Source organism: Larus michahellis, chromosome 22, assembly GCF_964199755.1.
Source record: "Larus michahellis chromosome 22, bLarMic1.1, whole genome shotgun sequence".
Classification (NCBI taxonomy): domain Eukaryota; kingdom Metazoa; phylum Chordata; class Aves; order Charadriiformes; family Laridae; genus Larus; species Larus michahellis.
The window spans coordinates 5,589,340-5,614,885 of NC_133917.1; the positions used below are offsets into that span (position 1 = coordinate 5,589,340).

The 25,546-nt window shown below is 63.8% G+C and overlaps 3 protein-coding genes across 7 annotated transcripts; all 3 read left to right on the forward strand.

Moving 5' to 3' along the window:
* The first annotated feature begins 58 nt into the window (after positions 1-58).
* On the forward strand, positions 59-3,856 carry PRIM1 (DNA primase subunit 1). Its single transcript, XM_074565248.1, has 13 exons — positions 59-342; positions 640-797; positions 919-1,025; positions 1,150-1,223; positions 1,425-1,561; positions 1,646-1,704; positions 1,797-1,906; positions 2,028-2,119; positions 2,193-2,337; positions 2,430-2,499; positions 2,586-2,671; positions 2,751-2,849; positions 3,605-3,856. Exons 1-13 carry the CDS (start codon positions 240-242, stop codon positions 3,622-3,624), a joined length of 1,260 nt encoding a protein of 419 aa, XP_074421349.1. The 5' UTR covers positions 59-239; the 3' UTR covers positions 3,625-3,856.
* A 269-nt stretch (positions 3,857-4,125) lies between these two features.
* Positions 4,126-14,687, forward strand: NACA (nascent polypeptide associated complex subunit alpha). 4 transcript variants are annotated; one of them, XR_012584435.1, is made up of 12 exons: positions 4,126-4,316; positions 4,849-4,920; positions 7,708-7,761; positions 8,617-10,149; positions 10,250-10,794; positions 10,909-11,031; positions 12,508-12,593; positions 12,711-12,788; positions 13,294-13,440; positions 13,744-13,872; positions 14,216-14,338; positions 14,559-14,687. XR_012584435.1 is itself a non-coding variant. In XM_074565243.1 (11 exons), exons 2-11 carry the CDS (start codon positions 4,851-4,853, stop codon positions 14,571-14,573), a joined length of 3,003 nt encoding a protein of 1,000 aa, XP_074421344.1. In that variant the 5' UTR covers positions 4,232-4,316; positions 4,849-4,850; the 3' UTR covers positions 14,574-14,687. The 4 variants fall into 4 exon arrangements, 3 of the variants coding, with proteins under 3 accessions (XP_074421345.1, XP_074421344.1, XP_074421343.1); XM_074565243.1 differs by having other exon boundaries at positions 4,232-4,316; positions 8,617-10,794; XM_074565242.1 differs by having other exon boundaries at positions 4,232-4,316; positions 8,617-11,031.
* A 2,265-nt stretch (positions 14,688-16,952) lies between these two features.
* Positions 16,953-25,384, forward strand: PTGES3 (prostaglandin E synthase 3). Of its 2 annotated transcripts, none has more exons than XM_074564875.1 (8): positions 16,953-17,181; positions 21,994-22,107; positions 22,275-22,344; positions 22,601-22,699; positions 22,908-22,997; positions 23,422-23,484; positions 23,938-23,962; positions 24,498-25,384. In XM_074564875.1, coding segments are annotated over exons 1-8 (483 nt in total). In that variant the 5' UTR covers positions 16,953-17,179; the 3' UTR covers positions 24,518-25,384. The 2 variants fall into 2 exon arrangements, with proteins under 2 accessions (XP_074420976.1, XP_074420975.1); XM_074564874.1 differs by lacking the exon at positions 16,953-17,181 and adding an exon at positions 17,254-17,643.
* Positions 25,385-25,546: the final 162 nt, after the last annotated feature.

Here is a 25,546-nt window from a genome sequence, read left to right on the forward strand (position 1 = left end):
CGGGACACCCCCCCCCCTCCCGCCCCGGACCCCGGGACACCCCCGGACACCCCCCCACCCCCCCCGGTGCTTTGCGCCCCCCCCTCCCGCTCCCCGGGAGTCCCGGACCACCCGTAGCCCCCGTCCCGGCTCCTCCCCGTCCCGCCCCAAACCCCCCCCGGGGTCGGAACTACAGCTCCCGGCGGCCCCCGGGGGCCCGGACCCGCCGCTTCCCGCCGCCGCCGCCGCCGCTTCCCGCCATGGCGCCGTTCGAGCCGGCGGCGCTGCCCGAGCTGCTCCCGGTCTTTTACCGGCGGCTCTTCCCGCACGGCCCCTACGGCCGCTGGCTCGGCTACGGCGGCGGTGAGCTGGGGGGGGGGGGGGGGGGGACGGGGAACGGTCGGGTCCCGCGATACCGGGTCCCGGAGCACGTCGGGGGTCCCGGGGGCGGGCGGGCGGCGGGTGGATGCGCTGAGCGGGGAAAGGGGGGTTCTGGGGGGGGGGGAGGGCTGTGATGGGGGGGGGGGGGCTGAGGAGTGCAGCGAGGGGGGGGTCGGGGGAAACAGGGCGGGGGGGGGGCCGGGCCCTTGGGGGGGGTTGGGTGGGTGTCGGGGCTGACCCCCCACGCCCCCCCCCCCCCCGACACCCCCCCCCCCGCAGTGGTGAAGAACTACTTCCAGCTGCGGGAATTCTCCTTCACGCTGCGGGATGACATCTACGTGCGGTTCCAGTCCTTCGGCAGCCCCCAGGAGCTGGAGCGGGAGCTGCAGAGGATCAACCCCTACAAGATCGACATCGGCGCCGTCTACTCCCACCGGGTGAGTCCCGCTCCCACCCGGCCACCCCCGCCGGCGGCACGGGCCCTCGGGCTGGGGGGGCACGCGCAGCCCCCCGGTTCGCAGGGTCGCCGAACCCGTCCCGTCCCGTCCCGTCCCGCAGCCCAACCAGCACAACACGGTGCACCTGGGGGCCTTCCAGCCGCAGGAGAAGGAGCTGGTCTTTGACATCGACATGACGGATTACGACGACGTCCGGACGTGCTGCAGGTTCCCGGGGATTGGGGGGGAGGGGGGAGGGGGGTACGTTCACGGCACGAGCCGGAGCAGGGGGCCGGGAGGGGGGTGCGGGGGGCATGGGGGCGCAGCCCGACCCGCCACGCTCTGCCCTCAGCTCGGCCGAGATCTGCTCCAAGTGCTGGACCCTGATGACCATCGCCGTCCGCGTCATCGACCGCGCGCTCGTGGGTGAGGGTCTCGGGGACGCGGCCAGACCACGCACTGCCCCACAGCAACGCCCGGACCCCCACCACCACCGGGGGAAAGGGGGGGCCGGGGGGGAGCGGGGGATGCGCCGGCGCCCAGCGGGGTCTCGCAGAGGTGCCAGACTCGGGGGGACGCCGCAGCCCGTCCCGACGCCCTCCCGCAGCCCGGCTGTCGCCCCCGCAGAGGACCTGGGCGTGAGGCATCGCCTGTGGGTGTACTCGGGCCGGAGGGGCGTCCACTGCTGGGTGTGCGACGACGCCGTGCGGAAATGGTCCCCGGCGCTGCGGGCGGCCGCCGTGGAGTACCTGACCCTGGTGAAGGTGGGCGCACGGGGGGGGGGCGGAAGGCGGGGACAGCCACCCCCTGCCCACCCACCCCCAGCCTGACTGCTGCTTTCCCCCCAGGGCGGAGCGGAGACCGTGAAGAAGGTGAACATCTCCGAGCCCGTCCACCCCTTCATCAGGTCGGTGGGGACACCCCCCTTCCGCCATCCCGGCCCCCGCCGCTGCCAGCCGTGGGGCGCTGAGCCTCCCCCCTCTCCCCGCTCCTCCGCAGGCGCTCGGTCAGCGTGGTGGAGAAGTATTTCGAGGCGTACGCACTGGTGGGCCAGGACATCCTGGGCACCCCGGAGAGCTGGGACAAGGTGCTGGCCCTCGTCCCGGAGGATATCCTTCCCGCAGCGGCCGTGCCGTGCCGCTGGGCGCTGTGCCGGGTCCGGAGGGAGGGTCTGCGCGGTGGGGGGAGCGGGGCCGGCAGCGTCCGTGATCAGCCTTGACCGCCAGCCACAGCACCGCGAGCCGCTGCGGGGCGAGTTCCCCAGGAAGCGGGACTCGGTGCAGCGCTGGGAGCTGCTGAAGGGCAGGATGGAGCGGACACGGGTGAGTGGCCGTGGGGTTGCCCCCCGGGCGCTGCCGCCCGCCCCGCTGCCCCCTGACCCTCTCGTCCCCGCAGCGGGCGGGGGGGCCCGGGAGAGGCACGGCGTGCTACGCGGACTGGGAGGTCATGCTGCAGTACTGCTTCCCCCGCCTCGACATCAACGTCAGCAAAGGCGTCGGGCACCTGCTGAAGAGCCCCTTCAGCGTCCACCCCAAAACAGGTGGGTCTGGCGGCCTGTGGGGCCAGCACCCCACAGGGCACCCCCCCACGGCGGGGCGGGGAACCCCCGGCCGTGACTCCCCTCTCTTGCAGGTCGCGTTTCGGTGCCGCTGGATCTGCAGAGGCTGGACCAGTTTGACCCGTTCGCCGTCCCCACCATCAGGTACGTGATCGGGGCTGGAGGCACAGGGAGGGGGGGGTCCCGGCTGTGCCGGCAGCCCCCCCACCGCGTCCCGCCGTCTCCCGCAGCTCCCTGTGCCACGAGCTGGATGCGGCCGGCGACGACGGGGAGCAGGAGGAGGGCGGGGAGACGGAGCCGAAGCGGCGTGCACGGGGTGAGCGAGGACGGGGACGGCACGGGGACGGGGGGGGTCCCCGCTGCCCCGCTCCCGCTCAGCTCCCCGACCCCTCCAGACTACAAGAAGACGAGCCTGGCGCCCTACGTGCGGGTCTTCGAGCAGTTCGTGGAGGAGATGGAGCGCGCCCGGAGGGGAGAGCTGCTCCGGAGGAGCGGTGAGAGCTGGGCAGGGACGCAGCCGGCCGGGGGACCCCGAAGCGGAGGGATCCCCTGGCTCTCAGAAACTGCTCTTTTTTTTTTTTTTCTTTTCTTTTGTTTTTTTCTCTTTTCTCTTTTCTTTTCGATTTTTTCTTTTTTTCTCTTTTCTTTTCTCTTTTCGATTTTTTCTTTTCTTTTTTTCTCTTTTCTTTTCTCTTTTCTTTTTTTCTCTTTTCTTTTTTTCTCTTTTCTTTTCTCTTTTCTCTTTTCTCTTTTCTTTTTTCTCTTTTCTTTTCTCTTTTCTTTTCTCTTTTCTCTTTTCTCTTTTCTCTTTTCTCTTTTCTCTTTTCTCTTTTCTCTTTTCTCTTTTCTTTTTTCTCTTTTCTTTTTTCTTTTCTTTTTTCTTTCTTTTTTTCTTTCTTTTTTTCTTTTCTTTTTCCCCTTTTTTCTTTTTTCTTTTCTTTTTTTTCCCTCTTTTCTTTTCCTCTTTTCTTTTCCTCTTTTCTTTTCTTTTCCTCTCTTTTCTTTTCCTCTTTTCTTTTCTTTTCCTCTCTTTTCTTTTCTTTTCCTCTCTTTTCTTTTCTTTTCCTCTCTTTTCTTTTCTTTTCCTCTCTTTTCTTTTCTTTTCCTCTCTTTTCTTTTCTTTTCCTCTCTTTTCTTTTCTTTTCCTCTCTTTTCTTTTCTTTTCCTCTCTTTTCTTTTCTTTTCTTTTCCTCTCTTTTCTTTTCTTTTCTTTTCTTTCTGTAAAACTTCTCCTTTCTCCTCTTTGCAGACCTGCAAGGAGACTTCTGAGGCCTCGCTGCCAGGGGCCACACTGGCGGCCCCGGTCCTCGCCGCGGGGCCACCGAGGGACCGACTCTGCCATTGTCACCTCCGCCATCGTCGCCTCCGCCGCCGGCTGCGGGGGTCCCGGTGCCTTGGAGCAGGGAGCCCGGCAGCCAGCAGCTGACCCGTCCCCGCGGGCCCTTCCCACATTTTGTACTTTTTCTACGCAAAGACCATTAAAACGTCTCAGGTCAACGCTGTCCCTGCGTCCTGCGCCGTGCCGAGGCGGGAGGGGGCTGTGGCTGCGTCCCGACCTGCGGGGGGGAGCCGGGGGCGCTGCCCGGTGCCCGGTACGCCCTGCCCGGCCCCCCGCTACCCTTCCCGGTACCCCCCGTACCCTGCCCCTGGGCTCCCTTTGGCACCGGAGGTCTCTGCCCCACCATCGGGGCCAGGCCCCACGTTCGCGGCGTCTCAGCCCCGCAGCCGGAGGGCCCCGAGCTCCGTTTCCCCGGGGGTCCCGAGCTCCGTTTCCCCGGGGGTCCCGGCCTCACTCCCGCGGGTACCGGCCCGGCCCGGCCGGGGCCCGGAACGGCGGAGCGCGGCCGCTGGGGCGGGCGGGGCGCTGCCCCCCTGCCCCGGAAGTGCTCGTCCTGCCGGAAGTCGCGTCTTCAGCCGCTCGGTCTCTTTCCGCCGCCATCTTGGGCCCTGCTCCCCGCACAGTGAGTCCCGCCGCCGCCATCCGCCGCCATCCGCCGCCACGGGAGCTGCCCGCCGCTCGGGGACCGCGGCCGGGCCGGGAGGGAGGGTGGGAGGGCGGCGGGGGCCCGGTCCAGGCCGCCGCTGGGGCCGCGGTCCGGTCGGGCAGGCCGGCGGGGACGGCTCGGCGCACCGGGCAGGGGCCGCCCGCACCGGGGTGGGGTGGGGGGGCAGAGGCGGCCGAGGCCCCGCTCCGGGCCGACGGGGGAGGTCAGCTCCGCCGCCCGGTGGGGGAAGCCCCGTTGGCAGCCCCGGGCGGGACCGGGACCGGCCCGTGCCGTGCGGCGCTCGGGGCCCGCTGGGTCCGGGGTGTCCGGTACCGACGGCGCGGCTGAGCCGTCTCCGCAGAGCTGTCGGTACCGGGAGGCGTTCGGTGTCTGGGCAGCGGACTCGGGGGTGGCTTTGGGAAGGGCGAGTTACCGGCTCCCGGTGGCCGCCCTCGGTCCGTCCCGAGCCCCGGCGAGCCCGGGCCTGTTGCGTTCTCCCTTTCCCCAGAAATGCCCGGCGAAGCTACAGAAACCGTCCCAGCCACCGAGCAGGAGCTGCCGCAGCCGCAGGCTGAGACAGGTGAGGCCGGGGGAGGCGGGGGGGTGACCGGCCTCGGGGCGCTCGGTCGCTTTGAAGGGGAAAAGGAGGGGAAAAAGGGGAGCCGCTGCCCCGCGGGGGCCGGGGGGAGGGCGGGGGGCAGCGCTCGGTGGGCGAGGACCCGGCGGGGGCTGTGTGACACCCCCCTGATCTCGTCTGCTCTGCCCCGGCAGCGTTCGGGTCCTCGGCTCCCTTCTGCTCGGTCTCCGTGTCGCCGCGTTGGTCGCTGGGGTCAGAAGAAGAAGAAATCTGTGTCGGTTTTGTAGTTCTCTCCCCAAAACCGGAGGGGTTCCCTCGGCAGGAAGCGTGACTAAAGTCACGTGGCTTTTGGTCCTTCGTGCCCCAAAATATCGGGGAGAGCGTTCCGTCAGCCACGCTCTGTGCCTCGTTTGTACCTTCCCGATACGGATTTGAGTGTCGGGGCGGGGGGACTGGGAGGAAAACGGCTGTGGGTATGGCCGTGGGGCGACTGGGACGGTCGGGGACGCGTCCAAACGGTCATGATCCTTTTACGCTCTGGAATTGCTCCGGTTTGGGAAGGTGACGTGGGGCTCCGTGTCGGTAAGTCGCAGCGGGGCCGGGGAACGTCGCTGCGCCGGCCTCAACGCCATCCAGGGGATCCAGCACCGGGACTCGGCGCAGCTCAAAAACGCCCAGGCAGGCGCCTGCGGGCTCCGCTGCCCGCTGTGGGCCGGGGGCCGGTCTCCAGCCTGCGCTGGGACCCACGGCGCCGCCTGACTCCCTCGAAGAGTCCCGGGTGCCGCGGTCGGGTTGGCGAAGGCTCTGCCCGGGTTCGCCGCGCCTCTGCCCCGGGCGCAGGGACGCGCTGCGGGATACGTGACCGGGCGTTGTCACCCGCCCTGGGGGAGCCACACGGTGCACGACGGCGAATGGGGGTCTGTCCGAAGGGTGGGTTGGATTTGGGGGACCGCGAGGGAAGTTGGGGTTTGCCGGCAGTCGGGAGGTGCTGGCAGAAAGCTTCCCCGGGGGAGGACGCGGCCCCCCGCCCCTGGTGCCGGCTGTCGGGGTGACAGCTGTGCTGGGGGGGCCCGGGGAGCTGCGGTGCTTCTGGCCTCTCCCCGGGCGTAGCTGGGATTCCTGCGGTGGGGCCAGTTCCCAGCGTGTCCCCCCCTCCCTCTTCTTCGCTCTCGGTCTCAGGTGACAACTTGCGCCTCTTCTCCTGCCGAAGCTCTGCTGCTCTTGAGTTTCTAACGATGGCGGAGCACGCGTCGGTCAGGAGAAGCTGCCCGTAGGCAGCAAATGCTGTTACAGTAGCTGCTCCCGTGGCCCCGGGGAGCACGGGGGGCTCTGGGGGGGGCAACACGGGCAGCAGCAGAGGAGCCGTCGGGTGGGTCTGCAGGCGGAGGGTGAAGGCGAAGGGTGTGTGCGAGCGCGAGGGCTGTCGTGTTTATTCCCTCTCTGCTGAGGCAGCGCGAGAGGAGCTGGGGGGGCTGGTGCGGGGTTATCCGTCGCCCCGTGGGTGGGAATCCCGGGGCTCCTTTGACATTCCTCTTATCCTTCAGAGGCTGGCTGGCCTGTGGGAAGCTCCTGAGGTTGGGCAGAGCGGTCTGCAATCCAACAGTCCAGGGCTTCGGCTTTCAGGCGCGTGCAGCGTGGGGTGCTCCGCATCCCTTAAACACGGGTTGTGCTCTTTGAGGGTCCCGCGTCTCACCTTCCTGTGCGGAGGTGGGCACCGGAGAGGTGGGGCTGCCAGCGGAGAAGTGGCGAGTTGGAAATACCGTGCTTATCGCAGGAACGTCCTCAAACAGTGCCGGCGAGGTGTCAGCGGACGTGGAGAAGGAGCAGGGAGAGCTGGCAGGGGTTTCCGAGCTTTCCAGAGAAGGCTGTTGTCTGTCCAGCCCCTTCTGTGACAGGCTCGGGACCAGCTCGGCTCTTGGCAGGGGATGTTGTTCCTTAAAGCACCAGTAGGTTCCCTGGCGCAGGAAGCTCCTGGTGCCCGTTGGCACAAGGCGCCGATGTTCGGCACTCGTTGAGCAGCTGCCCAGCTCCGGGCCGGTGCCTGTCTCCTCCCGCTGCTCTGCGTTTTGGGATAGGGTGGGGAAATGGGGCCTCGGAAGCACCTTCTGGCCCACTGTTCTTGCGGCAGAGAGAGGGACGTCACCCACGGAGGAGGCTGCTGGGAGTTCCACGCGCGTGTTGCCGCTCCAGACGGCAGCGAGGCGAGGACTTGAGCCTCTGAGCCAGCCCTGATGGCGGTGGGGGAGAGGTTGGGCAGGGGCAGCGGGCGCAGGGGTTGGGTCGGTGGGTGACCCAAGCAGAGGTGACAGCCAGCGCCCCGCGCGCAGGCGGGAGGAGATCTCTTGCTCCCTTGACGCGACGCAGTCTCCGCGAGCTGGGCTGTGATTTGGGCTCCACAGCTGTGGCTTCTCGGCAGCCACCCGTCTGCGCTCCCGTCGCCGTCCCTGCCGGCAGACGTGCCGGGACGTGCCAATCTGTTCGGGATTGACGCTGTGCGTGGGGCTGGAGCTGCCGAGGGGCGGGCGTGTGGCTCAGCCGGTTCTGCTCCCAACAGGCAGCGGTGCCGGTCGCGCTGGTCAGACCGGTGTTGCCCTCCCCGGGTCTCTCGCCGCACCTCTTCCCTGAGCGCTTCCCTTTGGTTGTTGGCGTTCCGCATGGCGTTTTGAACGGCCGGGCCCTCCCGGTGCTGGCTGGAGGCGGGTGTGTGCCAGGGGAGCTGGCTGGCGAGCGCTCTCAGTCGGTCGGTGGGATTTGTCTTAATAATTAAAACTGTTGTTCTCACCCGTTCAGCTCCAGCTGCCCTTCCTCCGGCAGCCCCCGTCACTGCTCCTGCGGCACCTCCAGGTACTCCCGGACCCTCCTCGTTAACACCTCGTGTGCCGCATTAACCAGAGTTTGCTGTTCTGGGTGGTTGCAGTTCCATTAACCCTAACAGCTTGCTCAGGGGAGCGCAGGTCACTGCACGACAAGGACTCGGGGCTCTGTCCCCTCGGTGTGGGTGAGCCGCAGCCCCCCTGTGCCTCGGCGTCCTCGTCCCCCAGGGGCGCCTGTCTGCGTCCGGGGGCTGCCCTCTGCTAGAGCACGACTCCCAAAGCGCTCCTGGAACAGTCACGCATGCCGCTGTGTTAAATTTCCCTTTTCCCTCCCATCCTCGGGTGGGTCCTCGTCACCCCCCCTGCTCTCGCCAGCCCAGGATGCGCTTTCCCAGGCTCGGGAGCAGCGCTGGGGGTTCCTCCGGGGCTCCGCAAAGGTTGCGGCAACCCCTTTGGTAGGGAAGAGCCGAGCGCAGAGCTGGCGGCAAAGCCTGGTCCCTGCGCCAGCACCAACCTCCCGTCAGGTTCCCGCCGTGCCGGGCCCGCTGGGGCTCCCTGGCCTTTCAGGTGCCGCCTCCTGCCGTGGCAGGGATTCGGCCACAGCTGCCCGTAACAAGGAGACCCCGGGGTGGCACTGCTGATCCTGGCATTGGGGTTTTTCCTTCTGCCACTTGCGCCCATCGGCTAGCTCGCATGCCAGCACAACGTTCTCTGTAAAATCAGTGCCGGTTTCTGGAGGCAGACGAAGGTCCCGGTCTGCGCTGGGCCTGGCAGGTCCGGCGGACGCTCGTCTGCGGCTCTAGAAGCCGGCACGAAGGCTGGGGGGAGGCCAGGGCTCCCCTCCCTCTCCCCTCTCTCATCGGTTCACTCTGTTTCTCTCCTTTAGCTGTTCTTCATGCTGCTCACTCCCCACCTCTGACTCCGTCTCCGGTCCCCGCGGGCCAGGCTCTCCCAGTGGAGCCGCCCAGCCCTGCCGGCCCCCCAGCCCCCGTTTCCCCCCCTGTAGTCCCAGCTGCGGCGATCCCCGTGTTCTCAGTTCCCCCCCAGCTCCCTGCCCCAGCTCTGCAGGTCCCGGTTACCACTGGGAACCACCCAGTTCCGCAGTCCCCGATGGGTTTTGCAACCCCAGGATCTCCAGGGCCCGCCCCAGTTAGCCCAGTGTCGCCGGGACTCCCGGGCCCAGTGTCTCCTGTTGCGGCCGCTGCTCCTGCCGCAGTGACGGTGGCCCCCATTGCCTCCCCTGTCAGCCCTGGTTCTCCCCCAGCAATTCTCACCTCTCCAGTGAAAGCTGCCCCCTCTGCCACCCCTCAGAGCCCCGCGGGGCTGCCCCAGGCCCCTCTCCCTGCCCCTGGGGCAGCTTTGGCCCCCCCTGCTCCATCCCAGGGCCCTGGGGCAGCCCCGGCCACTCTCCTACCGCCCCCTTCCCTTCCCCTTGGGGCATCTCCCCTGCCGGCAGCTCTCCTGCCTACTCCCACCGCACCTCCCGAGGCCGCAGCTTGTCCCCAGAGCCCGGGCTCTCCCCCTCTTCCCGCAGCAGCCCCTCTCTGTCCTGCCATGGCACCATCGGCGCCTGCCCCGGCGGTACCAGTGTCACCTGGCAGCCCAGCCTCTGCCCCGCTGGCTTCTCCTTTGGCCTCTCCCGTGTCCCCTCTTCCTCCGGCCCCGGGCAGTGCCATCTCTCCGCCTGTCTTCCTGGCTGCCCCCATGGCCCTGGCCCCCTTGTCACCCCCTGCCCCCCTGGTGCCAGCTGGGATGTCTCCTGGGAGTCCTGCTGCTGCCCCACAGGGCCCAGCCCCTGGCGCTCCAGCCTCTCCGCCGGTTCCAGTTGCTCCTTCTGTTGCTAAGACCTGTCCCATGGGCCCTGCCCCGGCAGCCCCAGCTGCTGCCGCTGCGGCTCCAGCTGGGGGAGACCCCGTCCCTCCCTCCGTGGCCAGGACCCCTCCTGGAAGCCCCGACCCTCGGGCAGTGCCTGCCGCTGCGGCAGCTCCCATTGCTCCCGCCCTGTCCAAACCCTCTCCAGGAGCTGCCACATCTCTCCCAGGGCCACTGACAGCGGCAGCTCCCAGCACCGCACCAGCAGCGGCCACGGCTGCTTTGGCCAAAGCAGCTCCAGCGAGCCCAGTCTCCCCTCCGGCAGCTCCTGTGCCTGCTGCCCCCTCGGCCCCTGCCACCTCCCTGCCTGTCAAACCAGCGGCGGCAGCTCCAGCTGCCCCTCCTGCAGGCAAAGCGGTTCCCGTGAGCCCGGTCGCTGCCCCCTCTGCTCCTGCTGCACCAGCTCCTGCAGCTCCACCGGCTCCGGCAGCAGCTTCTGCAGCCAAAACGGCTCCCAAGAGCCCTGTTGCTGCTCCCTCGGCCTCAGCCACACCAGCTCCTGCAGCTCCAGCCGCCCCCGCTGCGGCCAAAAAGCCTCCGAAGAGCAGCCCCGTCGCTGCCCCCCCTGCTCCCTCTGCTGCTCCGGTGCCAGCAGCTCCACCAGCTCCAGCTGCCCCCCCTGCAGCCAAAAAGCCTCCAAAGAGCAGCCCCGTCGCTGCCCCCCCTGCTCCCTCTGCTGCTCCGGTGCCAGCAGCTCCGCCAGCTCCAGCTGCCCCCCCTGCAGCCAAAAAGCCTCCGAAGAGCAGCCCCATCGCTGTCCCCCCTGCTCCCTCTGCCCCTGCTGCTCCGGTGCCAGCGGCTCCACCAGCTCCAGCCGCCCCCCCTGCAGCCAAAAAGCCTCCGAAGAGCAGCCCTGCGACCGCTCCCTCTGCCCCAACGCCGCCAGCTCCATCCACCCCTGCTGTGGCCAAAGCACCTCCCAAGAGCCCTGGTGCAGCCACACCAGCTCCTGCAGCTCCAGCCGCCCCCCCGGCAGCCCCTGCACCGGCACCCGGCAAGCCGGCTCCTGCTCCAGGCACGGCTGCCCCAGCCCCAGGGGTTCCTGGTGCCCCCCCGAAGCCATCGGCCGATCGTGCCGCCCCTGCTCCCCAGAAACCAGAAGCTGGCCTTCCTGGCTCTGCCCCGGCGGGTAACCCCCCGCCTGCCTCTTCTGCGCCGAGCGCTCCCCCCGCGAAGACGCAGACCCCTCCCGGTAAGGTCACCAAGCCGGCCCCCCGCCCGCCCCCATCCAAACCCCCCTCGAAGGCCCCGGTCCCCGTCAGCGCTGCCGTGGACGATGACGACCTGCCGCCTCTGATCCCCCCAGAGCTGCCCGCTGCCGAGCCGCCGGTGCAGCCCATCCTGGTGGACCTCTCTCCCCGAGCAGCCGTGGCCCCCGCTGGGGCCCCTGCTCCTCCGGCTAAGCCGCCCGTCCTGAAGAACGACAAGGGTATTTGCCGCCTCGGTTTGCCGTGTGCATGGAGTGTCACTGGCTGCCCACTGGATACTAACCCGTAGAGGGGCCCAGGTGCCCCTTCGTCGCTCGGTGTGTCGCTCTGGGCACAGCGTCTGCGGAAGTGCCGCGGCGGAGGCAGGCCCGAGCCGTGCCAGGCTGAGCCGAACCCGCCCGAGCAGCCGGTGAGCCGGGGAACGGGGAGGGGAGACGCCCCGCGGCCACGGGATGGGGCAGGTCAGGGCTCGGCATGATCCAGCGCCAGCGGCTCGGTGTCACTAACGTGTGTTCTCGGGCACGGAGCACGGTGTGGCGTGTGGTGTCGGCGCTGCGGCTGTTTGCCTGAGCTGGCTTTACACAGAGGCTCCGGGAAGAGCTACCACGTGCCTGTACCCCGCGGTGTGTGTCTGGCGTCCACCACGTCCGTCCGCCAGCGGAGGGGAGCTGCGGGCGGTGCTGGTGCCAAAACTGGCCTGTCCCCACGCTCCGGGGAAATTCCTTTGCCTGCCCGAACTGTTGGGATTCCCCCGGGCACGCACCCACAGCCTGCAGAGAGCTTTGCCGAGGGCTCCTGCCTGCTCAGCGTGGCCGCGGGCAAGGGGCCCTTTCCAGAGAAGGAAGCGGGACTGAATTCAGGTAACGGCTGCACGAGAGGGCGTCGTGGTCACCCTCCGGCCTCCTCCAAGGCCGGAGACGCCCGGCTCTGCCTCGTTCACTCCCGCGTGGTCGGACGCGGTTGTGCCGTGGTTCGCAAGCTAATTGCGGCACTGCAGCGGTGGCGCAGGAGCCGGCCTCCGGCTGAGCCTCCCCGGCTCCGGCAGCTTTCAGGACCCGGCACAGGGGCCACCCTGAGCATCCGAAGATGCTCTTTCCTGATGGGGGTTTTCAAGGTATTTGCAAATCATCCCCCGTGGTGGGGTGACAGAAAGGCGCAGCAGCCCCTCGGTCGGTTTGGTCTCGTTTCTGTGCCGCGTGTCTGAGCTCCTGCAGCTCCGGCTCCGCTGCTGCCTGCGCAGGTTCGAGGGGAACCAAGGGAGTCCCTGGCAGCGCCGGGCTGCTGCTGACTCACCGCACAGCGAGTGCCGCCATACGCTCGCCCTCCGGCCGGGCTGGGGCAGTGGCCAGCGCCGTGCCTCAAACCGGGGGAGCAGGTCGGGCTGGCGCTGCCTCCCGGGGACTCGGCGTTGGGAGCGAGCCGCCGGGCACCCGCGGTGCTCTGGCATCCGGCGTCCACCGAGGTGAGAGCGTTCGGAAGAGGCGATGCTCTTGTGCCACCGGTTGCCGATGGCGTTGGGGGGTCGCAGGGAGAGCCCCTTCCACCAGATACCGCTTAACCCCGCTGATGGGAAACGGTGTCAGCACTCGGAACCCCCAGCGGCGAAGGCTGCACCGAAGCGGTGTGGTGCTTCGATCTTGCTGTGTCCCCCGGACGGGTCTGAGCTGGAAAGAGTGACGTGCGTTTCGTTTCTGCAGGGTCCGGAACAGAGTCTGACAGCGATGAATCCGTACCAGAGCTCGAAGAGCAAGACTCCACACAGGCCACGACGCAGCAGGCACAGGTAGGGCAGGTGACACGTGCCAGCACGTCCCTGCACCCAGCGGTGGCCGAGCAGGCTCCCTGCCGGTGCTGCCGCCTCGGGATTATCATGGGTCCCTCTTGTTTTCTCTCCGTGCAGCTTGCAGCAGCAGCTGAAATAGATGAAGAACCCGTTAGCAAAGCAAAACAGAGCCGGAGCGAAAAGAAAGCGCGGAAGGTGAGGAGGGATGGCGGACGGACCAAACCCGAGTGCGGCAAACAGCCTGCCCGCGGGGAGCCGAGCTTTGCCTCGGGGTCTGGGATTCCCCAGCGCCGGGGTCGTCGCCCCATGAGCCCTGTTCGGGGCTGCAGCTCCTCGTCTTCCGCCCCTGCACGGCACCAGCCGGGAGTTCGGGGGCTGAGGGAGGTTTGTGCGACTCCCCGCCCTCGTCAGCCCCCAGGCAGGGGGATGCCCCGTTGACGGGCAAAACCCTCGTGTCTGGAGGGCTCGAGGTGGTGCTGCGGATCTCGCCGGTCCTGGGACTAGAGAGTTCCCTCCCAGGCGCCCAGCGCAGTGTCAGGCTGAAAGCCCGGGGATGTTTCCCTGCAGCAGTAAAACGCGCGTTTTCATGTGTTTGAGCGCACTGATCATTGCACCCGCGTCCGGAGAGCAGCTGAGCGGACGCATCCTTTCACGGGCTGGGCTGGACTCCCCTCGCTTACCTTTCTCTCGTGTTTTTCAGGCAATGTCTAAACTGGGCCTTCGCCAGGTGACGGGAGTAACCAGAGTCACCATCCGGAAATCTAAGAACATCCTCTTTGTCATCACAAAGCCAGACGTGTACAAGAGCCCGGCGTCAGACACCTACATAGTCTTTGGGGAAGCCAAGGTGAGCTGACTGTGCGGTGTCTGGCAGCCGCGTTAATCCGCGCTCGCGGCAGCCGGGCCGCTTAGCTGGGCTTCCTCCTCGCCACCTGTGCCCCGTGGCTACTGCCGCCGCCGCCGGGTCCCAGCTGCTGCGTGGCCCCCAAGGGGCGCGGGCAGGCCGGGGTCCGTGCCGAGCGCTGGCTCCCCGGCTGGGTTGCGCGGCAGAGCCGTTGGACGCGCTGGCGCCGCTGCGGCTCTGAGCCCGCGCGCTGACGTCCCGCTCTGCGCCGGGCTGGCCTCGCTTACAGCTTTTTCCCTCCTCCAGATCGAAGACCTGTCCCAGCAGGCCCAGCTGGCAGCTGCCGAAAAGTTCAAAGTGCAAGGAGAAGCCGTTTCAAACATCCAAGAAAACACACAGACCCCCACCGTGCAGGAGGAGAGCGAGGAAGAAGAGGTAACGCTGTCTCTGCAGGGCCGGGCTGCGGGCCTGCTGCCTTAACGCGCGTCCTGCGAAGCGTCCCGAGTTTGTGTGAAGAGCCGTGGTTTTCTTTTTCCCTCATCCATGTCTTCGTTGTGACGGCAAAAGGAGAGCGCAGGGTCCTCGCCCAGGAGGGGCTGGTCCCGGGCTCTGCCAGGGGACCGTCCCCAGGGCTGGGCAGCGCCTGTTTCGCCTCCCGGCTTCCGTCGGTGTGGCCCGAGTGGGGCTGCCCCAGTCCGGACGGTCCCGTTTTCCTCTGCCAGACACGGAGCAAACCGTGCGTCGGGCTGACCTGAATCCCGCCCTCTGTCTCCTTTAGGTTGACGAAACCGGTGTCGAGGTGAAAGACATTGAGCTGGTGATGTCGCAGGCGAACGTGTCCCGAGCGAAGGCGGTCCGTGCCCTGAAGAACAACAGTAACGATATTGTAAATGCGATAATGGTGAGTGTCTGCCCGGCGCCCGGCGAGGAGGGAGAGCGGTTTGCGCTGGGGGAGCGGGCGGCGCGGTATCTCCCCGCTGCTGCAAGCCAGGCCTGAGCTCGGGGCTGCGAGCGGAGGGACGTGCCTCCCGCCTGCAGCCGCGGTGCCGGATCTGCCGCGGGTCGGAGGCCGGGCTGCGGGGCCCGGCTGGCTCCTAACGCGTCTTTTCTTCTCCCTGCAGGAGTTGACGATGTAGCTGCCAGAGAGAGGAGCCTTTTTTGGTGTTTCAGAGAAGAGTAAAATACGACTAAATTTAAAATTTGTACTATTTCTATCAATTAATAAAAGTTGTGGCTTATTGTTGGTGAAACACTTTCTGCTCCCTGTTGGCTCTGCTGCCCTCCCCCTCCCCTCCCTGGTCCCGAGGCCCCAGGGTGGAGCCTTCCTCCCGGGAAGATCTCGGCGATCCCGTCCGGCCCCAGCGGAAGAACACCTGCCCCTTCCCACATTTCCTTCCTGTCCCCAAGGTCGCGTGGCCACGAGCCCTGGAGCCAGCACCGTCCCTGGGACGCTGAGGCGAGGGGACCCCTGTGGGGCATCACCTCCCTCAGCCCCCCCGGGAGGGTCCCTGCTGTCACCGCGGGCTCCTCCTCGCGTCCCCGCAGCCGTGGGACAGGGACGGATGGGGACATTGCGCCGCTTCCAGCCGGATCGAAGGGAGGCTCGGTGGGGTCCTGTCCCGCCGTGTCGCCCCCCGTGCGGCAGAAGGGGCTGCGCGTGGCCCGTGCTGCCCCGGGGAGCTGCGGCTGGCGCGGGGCGGGGGGACCGAGCTGACGTCCCCCCACCCGCAGCCCTGAGTCTCACGAAATGCAGAGGCTGGAGGTGGGAAAACGGGCACCTGGCTGCCATCGGGCAGCTCGTTTTCTCCCCTGTGCCGTCAAAGCCGGGGTTTGCAATGGCTCGTTAAAGCTGATGAGCGACGCGGAAGCTGGCGAGAGGCTCCGGGTGCCGGCTGGGATCCGGCGTTACCCTGTGCCGTGGCGCTGGCAGAGCCCGAGGCGGGGGATCCGGCCGGCGAGGTGTTGCGCAGCGACGTCTGACAGTTTTAATTAAGCAACCAGAGAGCTGCTGGCCCAGGAGCAGCCGTGGGATTTCAGAGCTTCCAGCCCCGGGAGGTGGGATCCGGAGGCTGCGGGCAGGAGTGGGGCCCGGAGAGGCCCCGTCTGCTCGGCACGGAGCTGAGCTTCCATCACGGCTGCGTCCCGGCTGACGGCACGAGCAGGAGGGAACCCCCGATTTGGCCCCGGGTTTTACACCCGGGCGCGGAGCTGGGGGCCGGGTGCTCGTGCTCCCCAAATGCTGCTCCCCGTGAGCAGCCGCCGGCTCCGTCGCTGCGGCACGGCTGGCGTGAGTCACTGCGTCTCCCGGGCAAAACGCCTCTTTTTTTTTTTTCGGTGAGACGCGATCACGGATTGAGGAACCCGCAACAATTAATCGTCGTTCAGACAATTATTCTCTCACCCCACGGCCCCTCCCCACCCAGGAAGGGGAATCGGGGAAAAACAAGGAAACCCGAGGGTTGAAATGGAAGCAGATTTACTAGAGTAAGACTAAATAATTAACATCAATAATACTAAAGTACCAATATCGACCCCGATACCAATACCAGGATCGTCCCCAGCCCATTCCATCAGCAGGAAGCCGTGTGCTCCCGGCAAATGTGGGACCCTGCGAGCGCTGCGGCTTCGGGAGGAAGGGAAGGGCTGAGGGCTCCGACACCGGGGCGAGGAGTTCTCGGGGTGGCAGAGAGAGGAGAGAACTCCTCAGCAAACTTTCTAATTTCTCTGGAATGTGCCGTTCCTGGTATGCAATAACCCTGTTGGCAGCTTGGGGCGAGCGCCCGGGTCTCGCTCCTCGTCCCCACACCTGGGGAGCTTGAAAACACTGAGACCTTGAAACCCGCACCCCAGAGCTGGCTTTGGGGTGAATATTTCCACCAATTCAGACACCAGAGGCTTCTAAAAGTGCAGTTTTCCCAAGCATTAGGAGAGAAATCAATCCTGCGTCGCTCAAACCTGGACAGACGCGTGCTGGGGGAAGGCCCAGCACCTCCGTCCTCTCCTGCAACGCTGCCGGGGCTGGTGTGGCGGCCGGGACCAGGCCTGAGGGGGCAACGGGACCAGGCCCGTGGAGGGGCCGGGACCAGGCCTGGGGGGGGAGCAGGACCAGGCCCGGGGGGTGGGAAACGGAACCAGGCCCAGGGGGTGCTGCCAAGATCGGGCCCGCGGGGGGAGGGCAGACGGGACCCTGCGGCCCCAGGGGGTCCGGGACCAGACCCGGCGGTGGAGCCCAGTCGGGAGCGGGCCGGGAGCGGGTCCGTGCGCGGACGAGACCCCGGTTCAGTCCGTTCCGCTCGGACCCGCTGCCGCCCCGCGGGGTCCCGGCCCAGGCCCAGCAGCGGCGGCGGCGGCGTAAGGGGCGGGAGGGTCGTGCGCTGCCCCGTCGCCACGGCAACCGCCGGCCCCGCCCCCCCCCCCCCCCCCCGTCGCCCAGCGCGCCTGCGCGGCGAGAAGCTGCTAGAAGGGAGGAGGGAGCGGGCGCGCGCGCGGGGCCGGGGGGGGCGCGCGGCGGGGCGCGCATGCGCAGGGGCGCGCGGCGGCGCGGCGGGTATTTTGCTGCGTCACCAGCGCTGGGCGCCGCCGCTGCCGCGCGCGCGGGGCATTGTGGGAGCGAGGCCGCCCCGAGCCCGCCGCCGCTGCCGGAGACACGGGCCTGACCCGCGCCGCCGCCCCGACCCGCCGCCCCGACCCGCCGCCGGGCCCACGCCCTCAGGAGCGCCAGCCGGAGCCGCCGCCATCCGCCATGTGAGGTCCCGGGGGTGGGGGGCGCCGTCCTGTGAGGCCGCGCTCGGTGGGGCGGCGGCGGCGGCGGGGGGGGGGGGCGGAGCGGGGCGCGCGCTCCCGCCGGTCCGCGTGGTGACCTTGGGCGGCCCCGCCGCCGCTCGCGGGGGCCCCGTCAGGGTCGGGGCCTGCCCCGGTGGGCGCTCCCCGAGCGCCCCGGTTCGTCCGCGCCGCTTTCGGGCGTTTCTACCCCGGTTTAAAGAGAACCGCGGCTCCGGTCGCCGCCCCCGCCGACGGCGGCCGGTCCCGGTGTGGGAAATGAATGGGGCCGAGGCGGAGCGGCCCCGGCGGGGCCCGTCCCTTGGCGGGCAGAGCCGAGCCCGCGGCCGGGGCCGCCCGCAACGGCGGGTACGGAGCGTTGCCGGGCGGTTTGAACGGTACCGGTGCCCGCCAAACGGTAGCGGCGAAAACCGCGAGGAATCCCCGGTAAGTGGGACGTGCCGCCGGCCTGGGCGATGCGTTCGTCTCTCGGTGAGCTCTCGCCTCCCCGCACTCAAACCGAGAAGCGTGTGCGGGCACAGGAGCCCCTTTGGAAACGACCCCCCCGACCCCCGGTGCCGCCGTCCCGGGCGCTGCGGAGGCCGGCAGCGTCCCACCGGGCAGCCCTGGCGCCGGCCCTGCCCGCGGCCCCACGGGGAGCGCCCCCCGTGGGACGGGGAGCGTCGGCCGAGCCCCTGGATTTCCCCTGCCGAGCGGAAACCCGCACCCCGAATGGCCTGGACGCCGCGGGCTCCCGCCGTGCCGGGCAGCCCTAATTAGCTGCTTTCCTTGTAATTCCGTGGAGGCCGTTTCCGTGACCCAAAACCAGCGCAGCTCCGGTCCACGCGGGGCTTCTCTCCCGCTACCAACGCAACGGGAGCCGAACTCCGCAGCGTGCGCGGCGCGTTTGAGAGCGAAATCTGGCCGTTAAGGAAGAGGACGATGGTCCCGTTACCCGCCGACGGTGCGGATTTCCACGGGTTTGGCTTCAATGAGGCGGTAGGAGCCCTTCGCTGAGGTTTGTGGTGGTCAGAAGGGTTGATCCGCCCCAGGGAAGCGTTACCGCTCGGTGGAACAGCCGATGTCGCCGGTTGCTTTCCCCCCCTCCTTGTCCCCAGTGAGGCGTCGGCTTCAGCGCGGCTCTTCCGAAACCTGCGGGGCTGCTTCATCGGACCGTGACTGAAAGCGAGAAGGATGTAGTGATGTTGGAGGCTTACGTTTAGCGTCCGCAGAATACATCATCTTGAAACCGCGGTGCTGCTCCGTCCTGCTTACAATTGGCCGTCGTCTGAAATAGTCTGTTTAATTAAAAAAAAAAAAAAAAGCCTTTCCAGGGCATAAAAATGAAAGCAAAACTAATTATGTAAAACAGGTTTCTTACTGCTGTCGGGGGGGGTGAAAAATCCCATTCAGTAGATGACTTCTGCAGTGTCCTCAAACTGTGGGAACTGTAAGGATACTTTCCGGGAAACAAAGCCGGGCTTCCGGTAGGTGCAGGCTGGAGAGGACGAGGAAGCGCGAGGACAGGTTTGGAAACTCCGTGGGATCGCACCGAGCCCCCAACAGTAAGACCTGAGACTCGGCTCGTGAGTACAGCGCGAAAGAAGCTGCTTCTGGGCCTGTGGCGACGCCGGAGACCGGGGCGTCCGCAGCAGAACTGCGGCTCCTGCGGAGCCCCCCGTGGGTCGGACGGAGCCGTGAGGCCCCTGGGCTGAAGCTGAGCCTGGACGTCCCCCATCCGCGGGAAACTGCAGCTGTGAAGCTTCTAGAACCTGTTCTACAATCCCGTCGTGAGGATTGTCGTCTGAAGGCGATGACTAGGAGCGGCAGTCGGATGCAGATGTGCGGTGGCCGGGGCTGTTTAGGAAATCACCAAAACGCGTGGGTGGCAGCACGCGTAGATCTGGCAGAAGAAATCCTTCCCCGGCGTGGAAGACGGGTGACTCGTTCCCTGGGCTGTACGCGCTGCTCTTAAGTCTGCTGTGGCTTATGGCTATAGCGCGCTTAACTCCTCGCTTCCAAAGGAATCTAAATCCCACTGGGACGTGGGAACGATACGTAACCAAAGCGCGTAGCCGGGCTGGGAGTGTTGGCACGAGGCTGAGGCCCCCCAGGATGCGTTTGGTCGGGCAAGAGGGAGCAGACGTTGGGCTCTCTGTGTAACAAGTGACTCCGCTTAGAATTCCTGGCTGTTTCTCGGTGCCTGTGGGAAAAGTGAAAATTTCCTGTGGGTGTAGGGGAACCATCTCTCTGAAGTGCTCGGAGCAGGCGCGTGTTTCACCATTGGCTTCCGCGTGTGTGCGGCTGCCTCCTGGGAATCTCGGTGTAGGCAGGCGACGCAAACGAGCTGCGACTTCCGTCTCATCCCGGGCTGTGGTTGGCAATTCCAGCGTAGCCTGCGTTACTGGTTTGAACGGTGAGTCCTGGCGGCCGAAGGAAGGTTTCCATCCGCCCTTTGGGAGGAGGAGAGATTTGAAAAACAGATAAGAAGAATGAGAGGCAACTCCAGCGTAGCTTTAATTACAGTAGGCACCGTCAGGGTGGCAAGTACGGAATATCTGGGGAGGCGGCGTACGTTCAGTGTTAGAAACGTGAATTATGTTCTAGCACGTTTCCTTTGGTCTCTTTCCTTCCTCTCGGTAGCCCGCGCGCACGTGAGTCTCCTTCAGCTCCAGGGCAGTTCAGTGGGATGTTTTGGAAGTGCTGGGAACAGGCTGTTGGCGCCTCAAACCCCCTGATCTTGGCAAAGATACCGAGGTTGCGGCCAAACCGAAGCTACAGGGCTGAGGAATGCGTGCAGCTCCCTGGGAAGGCCGGAGATATCTCCATTGACATTGAAAATGTTTGCGAAGCGTTGATGGCATTCAGCGGGAGCCCCTGCATCATCGTGAGCAGGGACACTGAGATTTCTGTTCTGATAACAGCGCGGCTGAGGGACGGACCGAGCTCCAGGCCCTGGGATTTTTGTCTTCCAGCGGCGTGAGAAACGGCTCTGCGCGGTGCCCAAAGGCAGAGGGAACAGAGCGGGTCGTTTCTCATCTTTTTTTTTTTTTTAACCTCTGAGAGTCTTGCATTCCCTATGAGCAGAGGACGCTTGTGTCCAATAAGGAATTAAAAAATACCATAGTAAGGAAATGGAAAATGGCTACTCCGGTATCGTTGTACTTCACCTGAATAAGTAGGTGCCGCTTCTGCCGTTTTACCGGCCTTTCCTTGAGCTGGCACCGGTGTTCGTAGAGGTGAATCGCAAAGCGCTTGCAGCGCTGATGGTGCCCAAAGCAGGCAGGGCTGGGTTTCAACCCCGGCTGGGTCCCGACTCAGTTCGTCCCGCGGATAACGAGGATGTGGGGGAGCAGGACGCGGGGACCCGAGCGTGGGGCGAGGGAGCGGGGTTTCTCTGGGGGGTGCTGCAGCGCTCAGAAAGGAACTTGATTAAATGCGTCGCGGTTCGAGATGGAGAATCGGATCGGTTGATGATCCAAGGTGAGTCAAAAATCTGTCCCGAAAGTTTAGCAATGGCCACCTTAATAAATGGTCTGAAAAGTTAACGACTCCTTTGTCAGGTGGCTGTGCCGGGATGCTCTGAGCGTGATGCCGAGAGCAAGCGTCCGCTCCTCGGGGTGTGACGTGGAAGCCACTCTGTCACCTACAGATAGGAACGTTGGGTTTCTTTGTCTCCTCATCTGCTTTAGCTCCCCGTAGCCAGTGGAGGTGCAATAAATACCAGGGGAAGGGACCGTTCAGCTCAGAGCGTTTAACTTCCATCCGAGTCGCAGGAGGGTCTTTGGGGTCTTCTCCACAGGGCCATTGTTGAGGAAATCCCAGCTTTGATCTTGCCCCTCTGGAAACAGCCCAAGAGCGAGGAGCGTCTGTGTCTCCCGTGCCTTAGCAACGGCAACGCTTGGGCGGCTGTTTGCGTCCTCCTGGAACGCAGACGAGCGCTTTTTGGGCTTGGCCCGAGTTCCCAGGAGAACAACAGAGCGGTGGGGGGTCCCCGCTGAGCCGTGGAGCGTGGCCCCAGGTGAGCTCTCGCCGTAGGACTGCGACCGGCCCCGGGTCGGTCGGGAGTTCCCCGGCGCCGTTTGGTGCCCTGGACAGGCCGTTGCTGTGGGTGGAAAGCCAGAAGGATCCCAAAGAGTCGGAGTCTGCGGACGTAGAAGGTTGCAGCGAGCTGTCAGAACAGCGATTCTTCAGCTCGTAGCGGTACTGGCTTCAGCTGGGTCTTACTCACGGCAAATTCGTTCAATGGGGCTGTTTTTTAATAGTATCAACGCCCCAAAAAAGTGGGCTTTTCAGTGGTGGTCCTTCGGGGTTCTAACTCTTTGGGTGACAAAAAGCGCAATGAAGCTGGAGGTGACTGGAGCTTTGCCATCATCCGCAGTGGCTCGTCTTGAAAAGTTTGTCATCGTTTTGATCTGCTGTAAGCTTTATTTCAGCCTCGTCGGTTTCGATGGCGCCTGCGGGGAACGTCGGCACGAGCTTTTTGGGGGGAGTTACGCGTCGAATGCGTTGCATCACTTTTTATTTTTCACAGCTTCTTTTTTTTTCGGCCTTAAGCATCTTGTAAAAGTTATTAATAATAAGCTAGCAACACGGCTTTTAAGAACAGGAAAAAGTCTTTTAATTGAACTTCTCAAAATTTAAAAAAAAAAAACTGCTCAAGTTGTGTCTCAGAAACATAAGGAAAGGCAACGTTAGCTTTACTGGCGGCACGAAAGGATGAGTTTTAAAATGCTTTTGATACTGAGAAAAGACACGAAACTTGATTTGAACCTCTCTTAAATGGCCTCTTCACAGGCAGCCTGCTTCCGCGAAGTGGTACGACCGAAGGGACTACGTCTTTATTGAATTTTGCGTTGAAGACAGTAAAGATGTTAATGTAAATTTTGAAAAATCCAAACTTACGTTCAGGTGAGCACCTTGGGCCTTTGCGAAGCTGAAAGACGTTTCGGGGGCGGGGGGATACCTCGAGGCTATGCTGGTGCTGATTAGATGATGTTTTTATTAATGAGGCATATTTTTTCTTTAAGATATTTCCTGCTAAACGTAAGTGCATTTTTTTTTTTCTCTCTCAACAGTTGTCTTGGAGGAAGTGATAACTTTAAACATTTAAACGAAATTGACCTTTTTAATAATATTGATCCAAATGTAAGTATCCTCTTGACTCTCCTCTTGGTGCTGTATCCTGAAAAATACCGTCCGTTCTTCAGGCTGCTTCCAGTATCGTGGGCAAATTGTGCTTTAGACGTAAGGTTGTGCTTAAACCCGGATCTAGGAAAGCGTCTCTGGGCGGTATTTTTCGGGACAAAGAAGTTGTTCGTAGCTTAAGACAAACTAGTCGAGTGTGAGCGGTTCCTGGTGGAGTTTGCGGTGGTTATGCTAACAGGCGTTCGCTCTTTTTCAGGAATCAAAGCATAAAAGAACAGACAGATCTATCTTGTGTTGTTTACGAAAAGGAGAATCTGGTCAGGCATGGCCGAGGTTAACGAAAGAGAGGGCAAAGGTGGGTTTGGGCTCCTTGGTGGCTGGGGCAGGCGGCGCCTGTTGCCTCCCCCGGTTTTTAATCTTGTTTGATATTTGGGTCATGTTTAAATTATGTGGCAGTTAATGGGTCACTTACCGGGCTTCTGAGCAGAGCGGCAGTTCTTATTAACCTTCCTTTTCTAACAGTAACAGCTTGTCCTTAAATAACGTCTTGTGTTGATGCGCAGCTCAACTGGCTCAGTGTGGACTTCAACAACTGGAAAGACTGGGAAGATGATTCAGATGAAGACATGTCCAATTTCGATCGCTTTTCTGAGGTAATGGGAGTACCTGGAGGTTTGGGCTTCCTTCTGGGCCCTGCGTGGGCGAGCAGGGGCTGAGAAGCTGTAGGAAGAGTCGTCTTCCTCGGCCTTCCTCCTCCTGGCCGGTCTCGGAGCGGGCGCTGCTGCGACAGAGCCGTGTCCGGCTCTGACCGTGCGGTGGGGATGGGCTGACGTTCATTTTGTAGATGCCGGCACTTGACTCGGTGCACCGGTTGGCTTGCAAGGCAATTAATTTAAATTTTTTTGCATGCTGACCTTGTCCTTGCTGCGTAGGTGCAGCTGATTTGTCAAAACAACCGGCAGCCGTTGGTTAGAACAGTTTTTAAGCTATTTTTAGATTATTTTTTTTTTTTACGGTGCTCATGTAGAGAGCGCGGTTGGCTTCACCTGGTAACGTGGCCGTTGTCTCTCTGAGCAGATGATGAACAACATGGGCGGAGATGACGACGTAGACTTGCCAGAAGTAGACGGGGCAGATGATGTAAGTACTTCGCAGTAAATAGGTGCCGGGCTGGCGCGGCGCCCTGCGCGTTCGTTGCCGCCCGCTGAAGTCGAACTCCCGTTCCCTCTTGAGCGCTGTCAAAGCTTAAATAGCACCCAACCTCGTCCGGACAAACGATGTCACCTGGCAAAGTCGCCGTCCTCCCCTCCTGCCGCGGCGCCGAGCTTGGCGGTGGCGGTGCTCGCGGTGCCACAACAGCTCGGTGGCCCCCTCCGCGCTGACGGCTGGTTGTTGGCGGGGCTGTGGGCTCCGACCGGCGAGGCCAAACCCAGCCCGGCCCGTGGAACCCGCGGTTCCCTGCCGCTCGGGCCGTGCCGCATCACGCTGCAGCTGGGCTCTGGAAAGGGCAGCTCGTTTGCCGGGGGGGGGTGGGTGCGGGGGAAGTGCCTTTGAGCGCGGTCTGCTCCAATTGATGTTTTTCCTTCTTTCCAGGACTCACCAGACAGTGATGATGAAAGTAAGTTGGTGTCGGCCTTTGCTTCCCCGCAGCGGTGCGGGCGCTCGCTCACGGGCTCCTCGCTGAGCCGCAGCCTCGAGGGGAGCCAGCAGATGTTCTGTCCTGTCGGTCTCGCTAAATCCCGGCTGCCAGCTAATGCCGGTGCCTGGCCCGAGCGGTGTCAGACGATATAATCTAGTGAAAGCCTTTCCACAAGAGCATGAAATACCAGTTTGACCTTCCCAGCCAGCTGTAGTCCTGGGCAGGCTTTGGCTTTGAGGGCAGCGTGCGCGGGGCATCGGCGGCTGTGGTGCTGGCCCCGCTCGAGTCGCTCCCGCGCTGGCGGCAGCGGCTCAATAAAGAACCTTCTGTGCGCTTCAGAGCGAGCACGGGGGCCAGCTCAGACCTGGAACTGCCTTTCTTGGTCAAGGGCTGGATCTTGCTCCTGTCCCTTGTGACATAAAGGGGCTCCTGGTAGCTGCTTTTTAAAAAAACAAAGCAGGAAGAAAAAACAAACCAACCCTCACCCACTAATCTTCCTTCTCTTTCTCTCTAGAAATGCCGGATCTGGAGTAAGGAAAACTGTTGTCTTCAGGGTTTGGGGAAAGAACTTCATCACAACATTTCATAATTGAGATAAGAATTCCTGAGTTGATAGCCCTAAAGGGAGATCCTGCATCCTTTAACCCATTTTCAGTCCATTTTAAATGGCTTCACTGATGGTAGGTGTGTACCATTGCACGGGGCGGTCTTAAGCCACGAGAGGCAATAACGTTATGCATGAACCGTTTTCCAGACTTCCAAAAAAAAAAAAAAAAAAAAAGAAAAAAATATATATAAAACCCGATTGAGGTGTTAGGCAATCGATAGAGAACAGTCGCAATAAAGTTTACAGAGCCTCCTTGCCTCGTAGCGGATGTAATTACAATGGGAGAATCCTGAATTTACACCAAGCGGTAAATGAGCATTTTTATTTTATTTTTTTTTTCCCCCCCTTCTGCCGCCTGAAAATTGTACGTTTGTACCGGGAACAAAACACGGCTGTTGTCATTGGCTCACAAAAATTCCGCGGGCGCCGCACAGAACCTCTTGTGGTGTCTTCGGGTCTGTTCCACTAAAGTTTGTATTAAAATGGAACAAAATTTCTCCTCATTTGGTGTTGGCGGGGCCCCGGCGCGGTTGGCTGGAGCCCGTTTCCCCCCCCGCCCCCTGCCCCGTTAGACCCTCGAGCTTTACCCCCTCCTCCCGGGCGCGGGTGCCTGTACGTTGTTGCTTGTCAATCTGTACGTTTAGACCAAAATCGTATTTGCACTGTGGGTGTGGCAGCGACCGGCCGGCGGCGGCTTCGAAACGGGCTGAAAAAAACCTCAATTTATGTTCAGAGCAGCGGGGATTTTTTTAATGTCTACATTCTTTCTAATAAACTGTTGAAGACTCCCTGGCTCTCCTTCCGCCTGGGCCCTGTCCCTTCATCTGCCTGCGGCGGGGGTTCCTCTACCGGGGGGGGGGGGGGAACGGGGGCAGCCCCGGGCCGGTATTGCGGGGCTGGGGGTGCGGGACCGGCCCGGTGCTGCGCAGGAGGGCGGGGGGCCCTGGGCTCTCTGT

Excerpts from the sequence above, each read along its gene's own strand:
- PRIM1 (XM_074565248.1), top strand. The coding sequence starts at position 240 with ATGGCGCCGTTCGAGCCGGCGGCGCTGCCCGAGCTGCTCCCGGTCTTT. Across the intron at positions 1,026-1,149 it reads GACGTCCGGACGTGCTGCAG|CTCGGCCGAGATCTGCTCCA; the intron begins GTTCCCGGGGAT and ends CTCTGCCCTCAG. Across the intron at positions 2,120-2,192 it reads GCAGGATGGAGCGGACACGG|CGGGCGGGGGGGCCCGGGAG; the intron begins GTGAGTGGCCGT and ends TCGTCCCCGCAG.
- NACA (XM_074565242.1), top strand. The coding sequence starts at position 4,851 with ATGCCCGGCGAAGCTACAGAAACCGTCCCAGCCACCGAGCAGGAGCTG. Across the intron at positions 11,032-12,507 it reads CGTCCTGAAGAACGACAAGG|GGTCCGGAACAGAGTCTGAC; the intron begins GTATTTGCCGCC and ends TCGTTTCTGCAG. Across the intron at positions 12,594-12,710 it reads CCACGACGCAGCAGGCACAG|CTTGCAGCAGCAGCTGAAAT; the intron begins GTAGGGCAGGTG and ends CTCTCCGTGCAG.
- PTGES3 (XM_074564874.1), top strand. The coding sequence starts at position 17,480 with ATGGGGCCGAGGCGGAGCGGCCCCGGCGGGGCCCGTCCCTTGGCGGGC. Across the intron at positions 22,700-22,907 it reads TAACGAAAGAGAGGGCAAAG|CTCAACTGGCTCAGTGTGGA; the intron begins GTGGGTTTGGGC and ends GTTGATGCGCAG. Across the intron at positions 23,963-24,497 it reads ACCAGACAGTGATGATGAAA|AAATGCCGGATCTGGAGTAA; the intron begins GTAAGTTGGTGT and ends CTTTCTCTCTAG.